Source organism: Pelophylax lessonae, assembly GCF_965119305.1.
Source record: "Pelophylax lessonae genome assembly, chromosome: 8".
Classification (NCBI taxonomy): Eukaryota; Metazoa; Chordata; class Amphibia; order Anura; family Ranidae; genus Pelophylax; species Pelophylax lessonae.
Genome location: NC_138775.1, coordinates 129225649 through 129239568, shown reverse-complemented (window position 1 = coordinate 129239568; position 13920 = coordinate 129225649). Strand labels below are relative to the sequence as shown.

Sequence of the window (13920 nt, the reverse complement as noted above, 5' to 3'; positions counted from 1 at the left end):
AAACTTTTTTTTTTTTTTTTTCAATAGAATGGGGAAGTGTTAAAACCCCTGTCAGGTTAATAATTGACTGTGTACCTTTGAGGGGATTTCCCTTCCTGTCTCACAGATGCAACAGGAAGTGAAATTCCCAAAGCGAGAGGAATTCCTGCCTTAGAAGGTTGTTTGTCTTGTCTGACTATGTTGGTACCTTTAACTTTTATGACCCATGTGTTGGAGTATAATTAGATTGGAGAAAGTGGAGGAGGTGGCCGCCTGCCGGCAGACTGTACAGCAATATGAAGCCGGTTCCTGAGGATTCCAGCAGTGGGGATTTTATGACAAATGCACATCTCCTATACCCTGGAGGTGAGACGGTTTTTCACCAGGCGGTGGATAAGCACAGGAGTGTGAAGAAATACAGAACGCATTGTGGTGTTTTTGAACACTTTGTGGACACTTGATAATATATTGGTCTTTGCGAGCTATATGGATTTTTTTATGAATTTTTGGGATTAGAGTTTATCATCACTACTTTATGGTTCACTGAATTTTTAGTGGTTTATATTTGTGATATGGGTAGAGATAAGAGTTCTGCGCTTCACAAATTATACTATATTTACTCTTTTTTGTATTGGTGTGGTAAAAATATATTTTAAGTGTTACAGCTAGCAACACATATCATTGTATGAAGAAACAGTATGTGTAAACACACCTAGGTATTTTTGATGTTATAAAGAAATAGATTTTTAAAATATGAAATAAATAAATTATTTGTGAACACTAATAGTATTTAAAATAAATGGTGGCTTTTGAGCAGCTAGTCAAACAATAAAAATTGTGATAAATGCAATACAAGGGGACAGCGCTCAAACAACCTAAAGAGGATATTAGCAAACAATGGTCCAAAACCGTGTGCCACAATATGCAATGTGCTGAAAAGATTAAAGTGGCTATGCTTAAAGTTAAAGAATTAATGTAAACAGTTCCTTTAACCTTCCTAGCGGTATTCCCGAGCGTTACTCGGGGTTAGATTCTAGAGCCAAAAGCGGTAACCCCGAGCCACACTCGGGGTAGCGCTAGGAAGATCGCTGGATCCTGGTAGAGGTTTTACTTACCTTTTCTCCGGGATCCAGCGATGAATGCGGGCGGTATGCGGCGGCGGAGCTTCCTCCCGATCGTCTGCGAGCCCCGGCTTCTGTCTCCGGCGACGTGACGTCCACCGGGGGGTGGAACCGGCGGCAAATTCGAATGTAAAACACACCAAACACACTGATACCATTCAAAATAAAAAAAAAATCACATTACATTGCCCCCCAGTGCCCTTTCCTGCAGTTTTACTGTACTTTTTATGTAAATATATGTATATATATATATATATATATATATATATATATATATATATATATATATACAGTATATATATATATATATATATATATATATAAATATATATATATATATATATATATATATATATACATATATATGTATATATATATATATATACATATATATGTATATATATATATATATATATATATATATATATATATATATATATATATATATATATATATACACATATATATATATATATATATATATATATATATATATATATACGTATATATATAATATATGTATACATAATATATGTATACATACATATATATATATGTATATATATATATATATATATAATATATATATAATAAATGTATACAGTTGGTTTGGGCTGCTCATTCACAAGAATTACATGCAAAATAATGGTACCGCTTTCAGCACCTAAAATCCAAAAGAATCATACCGCCAGGGAGGTTAAGTGCCAAGTGCAAATAAATTCACCGCTGCTATCCATGTACAAGCCGTTTCTTCAGTTCTGTGATGTGACTACTATTTTTTTTAAATTACTTTGCATACTACGCTATGAGCCTCCCCTTTATGTTTTATGAGGCTCACTGAGACCACCAGGGTTCCGATGAATGTTTAGAGGACACCTATACAGCCCCTCCATTACAGTGGATTGGATCCTGCAACACATATCCTAAAGCCCACAAGGGATCTGTGACCAGCCTAAGGAACCACTTACCCACGCTAGACCCCAAGGGGTCGTCTGGTAAGTGGGCTGCACATTTTGTGAAGGATTTCTCCCTATGTATGCATGCGGAATCGTGTCTTACTGAGCACTGGCACTTTTCAGAAAACACATATAAGGACTGTTTAAATAATAGTGAAGATCATTTCACATCAGCATTTTTTGCACTTTTGGCACTAAGAATTGTGGCAATATTATTTGCACCTGGCACTTAAAGGATTTTGTTTATAATTTATTTCTACTTTTAAGCATAGCCACTTTATCCTTTTTTAGCACATTGCATAATGTTGCACACCGTTTTGGGACTATTATGAATTTATTTGCACTTGGCACTTAAAGGAACTGTTTACATTAATTCTTTAACTTTAAGCACTTTGATCTTTTCAGCACATTTCATATTGTGGCACATGGTTTTGGACCATTGTTTGCTAATATCCTGTTTAAGTTGTTTGAGGTCTGTCCCCTTGTATTGCACATATCATTGTATAGTCATTATTTTTTACTGATTAACATTTATTTTATCACTATTGTTTGCTCCTAATTGCGCCACTGCTCGGATCCCCAGCAACAACAGGTAACAGCCCGACCCGCAATTCAGCCATCCTAAGTGGGTAAGGGCAAAGGATCACCCTGGGCATGTCCAGATGGCGATATAAGCCGCCAGTTCCCCACCACCTCACCGATTATTACAGCACAGCAATCATGCACTCAGCCTAAAATGGCGCTGGCTCTGGGAACAGACGTGGCACATCCTCCAGCTCCCAGCCTGAGGGGACACATGAAACAGTTCCCCACCTAGGAGATTCCTCTGCCACAATCACCAGGGAGGACATGAACACACTGCAATCACCAGAGACCCCATCCTCAACGCAATTGGCTGACAGAGGTAAGAAATTGGCATCCTCTCCTGCTCTCTCCCCCTGCAAAGGACCCCAACCAAAAAAGCAATTATGGGCCAGCATATCAAGTGGTCCCTCTGAATCAGAACACACTCCAGCCTTTGCAGGCATCCCTGTATTAGACAACCAGGTTTCTGAAGCCATGCTTAACCACTTGACAAATGGCGGCTACAGTGCTGTCGGCTTATTCTGGAAGGGCGTACAATGACGTTCTCCCAGAATCACGCTTCCCGGGAGCCCCCTGAAGTGTTCACACTGGTCGGGTCCAAGGGACAAAGCGCATCACGGTTTGTTGGTAAAGGGCCAATGACAATGGCCCTTTACCATGTGATCCGATGAGGAAGCCATCAATTGTCAACAAACCATGTCCAGTTCTCTCTTCGCACACTGTACACAGCGATCGGTACAGCATGCGAGGAGAAGAGGGAGGCCGCAGCACCGCTCATCCCCTGATCCTCTGCCTCCTCCATGCCTCGATCATACCACAGTCATGCCTTGATCATACACAGTCATGCCTCACTCATACCTCAGTCATGCCCATCCATGCCTCAATCATGCCTATCTCTGCCTCAATCATGCCCATCCATGCCACATCCATGCCTCATCTGTGCCCACCCATGCCATATCCGTTGTCATCCATGGCACATCAGTGCTCATCCGTGCCACATCAATGCCATGTCAGTGCTCATCTATGCCACATCTGTGCCACATCCATGCCACATCTGTGCCACATCCATGCCACATCAGTGCTCATTCTTGCCATATCCATGTCATGACAGTGCTCATCTATGCCACATCCATGCAACATCAGTGCTCATCTGTGCCATATCCATGCCACGTCAGTGCTCATCCATGCCACATCAGTGCTCATCAGTGCCACATACATGCCATGTCAGCGCTCATCCATGCCACATCAGGGCTCATCCATGCCACATCCATGCCACATCAGTGCTCATTCTTGCCACATCAATGCTCATCCATGCCACATCCATGCCATGTCAGTGCTTATCTGTGCCACATCCATGCCACATCAGTCCTCATCTGTGCCTCATCCATGTCACATCAGTGCTCACCCGTGCCACATCCATGCCACGTCAGAGCTCATCCGTGCCACATCCATGCCATGTCAGTGCTCATCTGTGCCACATCCATGCCACTTCAGTGCTCATCTGTGCCACATCCATGCCACATTAGTGCTCATCTGTGCCACATCAGTGCTAATCTGTGTCACATCAGTGCTCATCCATGCCACATCCATGCCACATCAGTGCTCATCTGTGCCACATCAGTGCTAATCTGTGTCACATCAGTGCTCATCCATGCCACATCCATGCCACATTAGTGCTCATCTGTGCCACATCAGTGCTAATCTGTGTCACATCAGTGCTCATCCATGCCACATCCATGCCACATCAGTGCTCATCCGTGCCACATCCATGCCACATCAGTGCCACTACAGTGCTTATCAGTGCCCAACAGTGCCTCACAAAATTGAAATGGGTAGTTAGGAAATATTCCCTGCATGTTGGTCCTCTGTATGTGGCTAGGCTGTGTAAAAGTCTCACACATGTGGTATTGCCATACTCAGGAGTAGCAGAATGTATTTTGTGGTGTCATTTTTGCTATGTACATGCTATGTGTTAGAAATATCTCATAAATGGACAACTTTGTGTAAAAGAAAAAAAAAATGAGTTTTTATTTTCTTTCCACATTTTCCAAAAACTTGTGGAAAAAAATGACATGTTTAAAAGACACATTATGCCTCCCAGATTATGTGTTGGGGTGTTTGCTTTCCAAAATGGGGTCATTTTGTGGGAGTTTCTATTGTCCTGGTGCTCCAGGGCCTTCAGAAGTGTGATAGGTTGTCAGGAAATTATATGTGTAACTTTTGCTCCTAGAACACCTGGTGGTGCTACTTGCATGTTGGGCCTCTGTATGTAGTCAGGCTGTGTAAAAGTCTCACACATGTGGTATCGCCATACTCAGGAGAAGTATCAGAATGTATTTTGGGGTTTATTTGCAAGTGTGCCTGTATATTGTGTGAGAAATAACTTGGTAATCTGACAACTTTGTGAATAATAAAGAAAAAATCTTCATTTTGCAAACAATTGTGGGAAAAAAATTGCAACTTCAAAAAACTCACCATGCCTCTTACTAAATACCTTGGAATGTCTACTTTCCAAAAATGGGTCATTTGGGGGGTATTTGTACTTTCCTGGCTTGTTAGGGTCTCAAGAAATAAGATAAAGACACAAAGACCAAATAATATACATTTATTTGGGTTAATTTTACCAAAGGTATGTAGCAGTATAAATTTTGGCCAAAATTTATGAAGAAAAATACAAAATTTGCAAAACTTTAAAAACCGAAACGAAGAAAAAAACATTTTTTACAAAATTGTCAGCTTTTTTCATTCATAGTGCAAAAAAATGTAAAACCCAATGATGATTAAAGACCACCAAAAGAAAGCTCTATTGGGCAAAAAGGATGAAAATTTCATATGGGTACAGTGTTGCATGACTGAGTAATTGTCATTCAAAATGTGAGAGCACTGAAAGCTGAAAATTGGTCTGGTTAGGAAAGGGGTTTAAGTGCCCAGTTGGTAAGTGGTTAAATCTATGTTCCTCACTCTGCAAAAAGATTTACACAGGGAACTTCAATTCTCCATCTTTTAAATACATGACAGAGTTGATTGTTTAGAAGAGAGAGCTAATGCACTGGAGGAAAATATGCATGACCATGCCAAAGCACAAAACAAATTATTAGATGCACACGATCACCATGCAGAAGAAATACATCACATTAAAATGAAATTGGCTGACCTAGAAGATCACTCTAGGCAAAACAATATTAAATTCAGGGGTATCCCAGAATCAATTAAAGCGAATGAACTCACTCCCTATCTTCAGAAACTGTTCTTGCAACTACTTCCCCACTTAAACGCACGTGATCTTACTATTGACCGGGCCCACAGACACGATTGCTAAACTTGCTCATCTCCCAAGAGATGTTTTGCCACAGGTACACTTTTTTTATGTAAAAGAGCAAATTCTCCACGCCATCAAAGCAACCAAACCCCTACCAGCACCCTACACTACTATCCTATTCTTCAGCGACCTCTCCCCAGCCACAATGGAAATGCATAGAGCCTACGCACCTATCACTTCCATTCTACAGGAATGAAAAATCACCTACAAGTGGGGTTTCCCCACCAAATTGATGGTCACCTATCAACAGCAATACCCATTCTCACACCCAAAGATGGATATAAAAATCTGACCAACTGCCTCTCCCTCTCCCTCTCAATGTAGCAGGGTGTGGAAACTTCCATCCAACACCATCAACCCCCCAGAACCCAGCACCAAAAAAAGACAGAGGCCAACAGCTACTATTGTCACTGATCCCATGCATGCATTAGATCCAGCATGGGCGACGATACATCTGTTGAATCCACTCACCTCAGATTACAGTGTGCTGAGCACACTATATCATTCATTCTAAATTATTGATTTGCACTATTTGTAGCGTGAATTGTAATTTACTTCTTATTGAGCTACACCGGTTCTATTTTCTTTTCTTTTTTTTCTTTTTACTCAACTGTATAGTGACATATCGCACATCTGTACTAACTTAATACTTTGTAAACTGGTTTGATATCCTTACTGCATTTGACAAGTGCCTAAAGGTGTGGACCGGTTCCCCTCGCCCACAACTCCAGGTAACACTCCTCATTATGGCCCTCATAATCACCTCTTTGAACGCTAAAGGCCTGAACTCCCCTTTAAACGAAACCTTCTATGGAAGGAAGCCCTACTTCAAAACTCAGAATAGACACATTTTGCTAAAACCAAAGCCCCAACATGTTCACACAAGAAATACTCACATCGCTTTTTTCGCTAACGCCCCCACTAAAAAAAAAAAAAGGGGGTCATGATCGCTATCAGCACCTCTGTATTATTTACACTTCATCACCGTGAGTTTGATGAAGGCGGCAGACACTGAATACTTTCAAGACAATTGAGAACTAACACTTTACTTTAGTCAATCTTTATACGCCCAATAAAGCCAAGAAAAAGTTCTCAAATCTGTTCTCCATACTACTCCCACTACACAAAGCCCCTAGCCTGGATGACTTCCCCAATGAATATTATAAACACTTCTCAGACCTGATCACCCCACATTTAAGTAATGCCTTCAACCACTTCGCCTCCACAGGTAAAATTCCCAAAGAATCCTTGGAAGCCTTAGTGACTACACTACCAAAACCTGGAAAAGCCCCTCACAACCCTGCTAACTACCGTCCAATATCACTCTAAACTGTATGCAAGGCTCTTAGCACCATGCCTCTCCTCGATCATCCCCCAAATCATTCATCCAGACCAAGTGGGATTCATACAAGCGTCTGATCAGACAAGCATCTGATGGCACTAGACATCTCATTGATCTTATACAATCTGTGGAGTCAAACAGTCAATTGCCTTCTCTCTTCCTTTCATTGGATGCAGAGAAGGCATTTGATAAGGTCCACTGGACCTATATGGAAGCAGTACTTCATAAATTTGGACTCCGAGGATCATTTTACATTTTTTTTTTTAAATCGCTACTCCTCCCCAAGTGCATGAGTGTGGACCTCGGGAATAATATCAGGCCCCTTTACAATCACAAATGGCACAAGACAAGGCTGCCCGCTCTCCCTCTTGATCTTTGCCATGGTCATGGAACCCCTTGCACAGTCTATTAGAGCAACATCGTCAATATCCGGTATCACGATAGGAAACACAGAACATAAAATTGGCCTATATGTCGATAATGTTATCATCACCCTAACCAATCCCAAAACATCCATTAGGGCTTTTCAGCAGCTTCTAGAATGCTTCAGTTCAGTTTCCCTCTTCAAAATAAATCACACTAAATCCTTCATGTTAACCTAGGCATTGACCCACACACCTCACAATCTATATCAGCAGAAACCCCCTCTATGTGGTCCTTCCGTTTTTCTCCACCATACTTGGGAATCCGCCTAACTTTCCCGAGCCAAACCTTCTAATAGCATTATACGTAGATCAGCGGGCCTAATGCTAGCCATACACTAGCCGAAAAATCGTTCAAACTCATTTTCGAAATATGGACACTCGTCCGTGAGAGCAGACGATCGTGCCATCATGTAATGACCGAATTTTGAATGATAAATAGTTCAATGGCATATATGAATCCGTTTTTCATTCATTTTGTCACATATGCCTAGTGCAAACAGTTCGGGGGAGAAACACATTAACCTTTAAATTTATCGTTCTTTCGGCAGAATTTTCTAAACTGTTCCTTCGATTTTTCAGCTCTGAAAAGTTAAAACTGATTTTCTATTTGTGCCCATTAACTGGATGAAAAATGAACAAACGGACCAAGTGACAGATTTTCTATTGATTTTTCGGCTAGTGTATGGCCAGCATAACTCTATCTCCAGTATACTTTCTTATCTCCAGTATACTTTCTTTTCTCCAGTTCATCTGGTCTCTCCTTTTCTCCCTACCTTCCCCCCACTCCTTCTTTACCTACCTTCACCTTCCTCATTTCCCAACCCCTCTCTCTCTGTAAACTCAGTGTATCCCCGGTAATATTTCATACTTTACTCTGCTTAACAGTATACACTCCTTAATTGCAGAGACAGATAGACAGACAGACAGACTCTTTTCCAACATGCTTACCCAGACTCCTCATACCTCCTCTTTGTCACTGAAACTAGTTTCTATCAATGCCAAAGGATTAAACATCCAAGAGAAGTGCTTTCAGTTTTTGAGAAAAAATTTCATAAACTGAAAGCCAATATTGTATGCATACAGGAAACACACTTCATAACTGATGATATACCTAAACTCACTGACAAAAAATTCCCATCTGCTTATCATGCAACGAACACAAGCTCCAAAACCAAGGGGGGTCTCCATACTAATATCTAAAGATACACCTTTCCAATTGTTTGATGCTATGTATGATCAGGAAGACAGGTATAATTTTCTTAAGGGAAAGCTGGGCTTTCGACCCATCCCAGGCGCTAACATTTATGCACCCAGTTCTAAACAAGTCTCTTTTTTTCGTCGAATAGGAGACCTACTAACCTCCTTCTCCTCAGGCATTTTGATTTTGGGTGGAGACTTTAATATCACATTAAACCCACTCTTGGACATATCTTCAGGCACTTCAGCCCTTCCATACAAAGTTCTTAGACAAATCAAACTTCAGCTTCAAGGTCTCATGCTTCATGATGCATGGGAAATGCTGAAACCCCAAGAAAAAGATTACACCTACTTTTCCCCTTTACATCAGAAATACTCTCGATTTCTTTATAACACAGACCAATCTCTCCTTTCTACAGAAAGCCCCTATAGAACCCATGATAGTCTCCGACAGCCAACCAATCACTATACAACTGGTTTTCCCGGTAACTTCTTCCAGAATTCAAATTTGGAGACTAAATGCATCCCACCTCAAAAGCCCTATTTATACACAAATATTTAACACATGCATACGTGATTACTTCTCATTGAATAACAACTCAGAAACATCTCCCCTCATTCAATGGGAAGCACATAAATGTGTAATTTGTGGGGAAATCCTCACGACTGCCTCCAAAATCAAAAAAGAAAGACAAGCCAAGCTTGCTTCACTTACTGCTTGCATCCACTCATTAGAAGCATTACATAAACTTAACATGGCATCATCAACATATTAAGAAGTAGTTCAAGCAAGATCCCTTCTCCTTGAGGAACTGAATATGATCACTCACAAAAAGACAATATATTTTACACAACAAAATCTACTATGAACAAGCCAATAAATGTGGCAAACTTCTTGCAAAAGCAGTTCAAAACAAAAAGAGTAATAATACAGTCCATCACATAAGAGACAACTCAGGGAAAATACACTCCTCTAATGAGGATATAGCTAATCAACTTGACCATCCAGCCCTAACTGTCCTCATAATAATTCTGAAAACAGAATCAAACTTATTCAGAATTTTCTACAAAAATAGGGCCCTTCCCCTATTCTGATTGACACATCCCACAAGCTTAAAGCTCCTCTCTCCTAATCAGAATTCTAGAAGACTTTTAGAGACATGAAGATTGGTAATGCAACTGGACTTGATGGACTCCCTTTACAATACTACAAATAATTTACTGATGTACTTAAACCTCGGTTTCTAAGGGCTTTCCGTTTGTTTCAATCTGAGACTCTCCCTCCAGCCCAACTTTTGGAAGATCACATATTGGTGATCCAAAAAGATGGCAAAGATGATTCATTTGTCAATAATTAACATCCAATCTCCCTCATCAATGTTGATGTAAAAATATACGCTAAAATATTAACAACCAGGCTCCTCCCAATACTTCCCTCCCTGATATCTCTGGATCAAGTCAGATTTATCACCGGCAGAGAAGGTCAGGACAACACAATCAAGGCCCTAAACCTCCACCATTGGCTCACCTCCAACGCAAACAGGGTTTCTTCCTTCCCCTTGATGCAGAGAAGGCATTTGACAGAGTGGCCTGGGACTACATGGAACCAGTTCTCGTCTCAATTGGCCTTTTATCCCATATGCAACCTTATATGCGAGCATTATACTTGGCTCCAACTGCTAGGGTACGAGTCAACAGCCACCTGTCGAATGCATTCCGACACCAAAATGGAACAAGACAAGGCTGCCCTTTATCCCTATTACTTTTTGTCCTAACTCTCAAACCTTTAGTAAATAGAATACGCTCCAATCCAGACATCAGAGGAATCACCATACACAACCAGACATACAAAATTGCAGCCTTTGCTGATGACCTCCTATTATTCTTAACAGACCCCCACATTTCACTGCCAAACCTACTCCGAGATCTAGCCCACTTACAAACACTTTCTAATTTAAAAAACAACCACTCTAAATCAAATGCACTAAACATAAAATTGCACCCAGAGACAATATAATTATGCCAAAAAAACGTCTCCTTTACCTGGGCCAAAGACACAATTATCTACCTTGGAATCCAAATCTCTACATTACTTACATATCTTTTTCATTACAACTTTTCCCCAATTCTAAAGGAAACACGTGAAGACTTAAAGCGTTGGAACTCACTAAATGTATCATTGTTTGGGTAGAGCCTCCTTGATTAAAATGACCATTCTCCCCCGATTTTAATATGTCCTACAAACCATTCCCATTCGAGTTCCGGCATCCTTTTTTGCCTCTTTTCGTCAGGCGTGCTCCTCATTAATATGGTGAGGAAAACCTCTGAGATTCTCTTGTCTTACTCTCCCTTCCAGGATGACATTGATATTACTGGGCAACCCACTTAGCTTGTATTGTTGGCTGGAACATACACCACAAAATAAAAGATTTGGTTACCTTAGAACATTTTTTTCACCTCTCTGCCTAAGAACCCTTCCCTGGGTAAATCCCAAACATGTCTCACCCCAGATCAAACTTCACCCTTTGATTGGCCCTACCCTAGAAATTTTTAGAACAACGGATAAAACCTCTAATCCGACACCTTGACTCAGCCCTTTGACGTCATTATGCGACAATCCATATTTCACTCCTGGCACTAATAACAATTTCCTTTCAAGAATTTGGCCTTGCAAAGACTTCTTAGCCTTTCACTCTTTTCTGTAGGGGGGATCTCCTGATGCCCTTGATGCTGACCTGTTACCCCATACAATCACCCACTGGTCATATTCAGATTCAACTTTTCCTAACCAATCGACAGACCTCACATTATTGGAAGAAACCCTATTTTACACTATTAGAATAGCTTTGCACCAGGAAAAACCCAAAGAGACACCTCATATAGAGTATTTAGTCTTCACTTTTTGGGGATCACTCAGTGTTCTCTAGTGCCTCCTGTTTGGCATGGGAACGAGACCTAGACTTGAAGCTCTCTGACCTTGATTTCAAATCTATATGTACTTACTCACATAGAGGATCTCTGAATGTGGAAACACAAGAATGTGGTTTTAAAATTCTCACAAAATGGTACAGAACTCCAGCCTTATTAGACAAATTCTCAAACCTGATTCCTAACAAACTTTGGTGTTGTGATGAAGCGAATGGGTCCATGCTACACATCTGGTGGAACTGCCCCAAAGTTCAACTGTTTTGGAAGACAGTCTATATCCAAATATCCTAGCAATTACCTCTGAAAATACTGAATAATCACCTGCTCAATACCTCCTACACCATACCACTATCCCTAAAAAAAACGATATCTCAAATCCCTAGCACTGTTTATAAACAATGCCTCTAGACACTGTATACCCTGCCATTGGTGTTCCCCAATTATACCAACAAAAAAAAGAATGGTTCCACAGACTCAACAACATGGAATGAATTGAGAAATGTATTAGTATATCGCAGGAAAAAGTATCCAAATTCACATGAACTTGGTCTAGCTGGCAGCAATTTAGGACAACCCCTTTATACCTGGACAATGGGTAAACTGTCTTCACTCTTACAAATAACTCCTACAAAACTTCTTTGCAAGGCCCTTGACTTTGAGTATCTTTTTCGGCAATTCCTTATGCAAAAGTATAGGGAACTCCATTGAAAATTTCCCTATGAGACAATACACTTGAAGAGAGAGAGGGGGAATCACTCCCCCTCTCCCTCCCCCCCCCCTCCTTTCCCTTTCCTCTCTTCTTTCTCTTCCTCCTACAGATCTAAATATGCCCCCTTTTTTATATCAGCCTATATTCTACCTTGTTATTTTGAGTCACTGTTGTGTTCTAAAATGAACAATTAAGGCCTCTTTCACACGGCCGTTCAGTTTTTTTCTCCGCTCCGATGCACTTTTTTTTTTTTTTCACGGAGCGGATGACACTTGTGTCATCCGCTCCGTATGTTCGCATATCATCCCATCCGTTTGCAGCTGATATACGGACATAATGTATGTCTATGGGCATTGCGGATGTCAGCGGATGAAACCGCTGACATCCGATTTTGCATCCTTTCCGTTTTTTCAACTTAACAAAAATACTGTTCTGTTCCGTTCCAAAAAACGGAACAGAACTGAAAGGAAGAAAATCGGATGTCAGAGGATGGTCATCCGCTGACATCCGCAATGCCATAGACTTACATTATGTCCGCAAATCATCCGCAAAAAAATAGGATGATTTGCGGACATGCGGAACGCCCGTGTGAAAGGGCCCTAATATGAATGTATTACTCTTTTACTCCTTTCTCCTGTTACAATATTCGAAAACATCGTTTGACAATATGCCTCTTTAATAACCCAGCCATCTCTGTGTTATAATGACACTGCATATGTTCTGTTGTCATATCCAAATTGTATTCCCTTTGCAAATATTTTGTATATCCTTATATACACTCAATAAAACTTATGAAACAAAAAAAAAGGCAATTTTGAAATGTCCAATAAAAAAAAAGTAAAAAATCAAATTTCTTCAACAGTTTATGCCAATATGTATTCTGCTACATATTTTTGGGGAAAAAAATCCCAAAACACGTATATGAATTGGTCTGCACAAAAGTAATACAGTTTACAAACCATTTTTATTTATTTGTTTATTTATTTATTTTTTACTAGTAATGGCGGTGATCAACTTATGGTTGGACTACGATATTGCTGCTGACAGTAGGGACACTAAGGCTCGGTTCACACTATTGCGATGCGGGAAGGCTGCGAATTCGCAGCCTGTACCCGCATCGCACACGCACCCCCGGCAGTTCACACTGCCATATGCGATCCGCTGGGGGTGTCAATGTAATCTTAACGACACCCCCAGTTTGATCGCATATCGCAGTGCGATCGTGCAGTTCGCACAGGATCGGATCGCACAAGTGTGAACCGCTGTGCGATCCGATCCTGATGCGGCAGCAAAAATGCCTCCTGTGCGTCTTTGCTGCGGGTGCGGTGCGAATTTAGCCATACAAACTGTATGGCTAAA

General features: G+C 40.7%; 2 protein-coding genes across 2 annotated transcripts in view; both read right to left on the bottom strand.

Annotated features, from left to right (window-relative positions):
• Positions 1-13920, bottom strand: part of GRIN2B (glutamate ionotropic receptor NMDA type subunit 2B) — a 1006559-nt gene that overhangs the window by 873106 nt on the left and 119533 nt on the right. The window lies entirely within an intron of this gene.
• Positions 11212-13920, bottom strand: part of LOC309562181 (uncharacterized protein) — a gene marked incomplete at its 3' end in the record, with an annotated part of 162414 nt that continues 159705 nt past the window's right edge. Inside the window, exon 6 of the mRNA XM_082266302.1 lies at positions 11212-11326. Within this exon, the coding sequence (XP_082122428.1) occupies positions 11212-11326 (115 nt within the window). The remainder of the gene's footprint in view (positions 11327-13920) is intronic.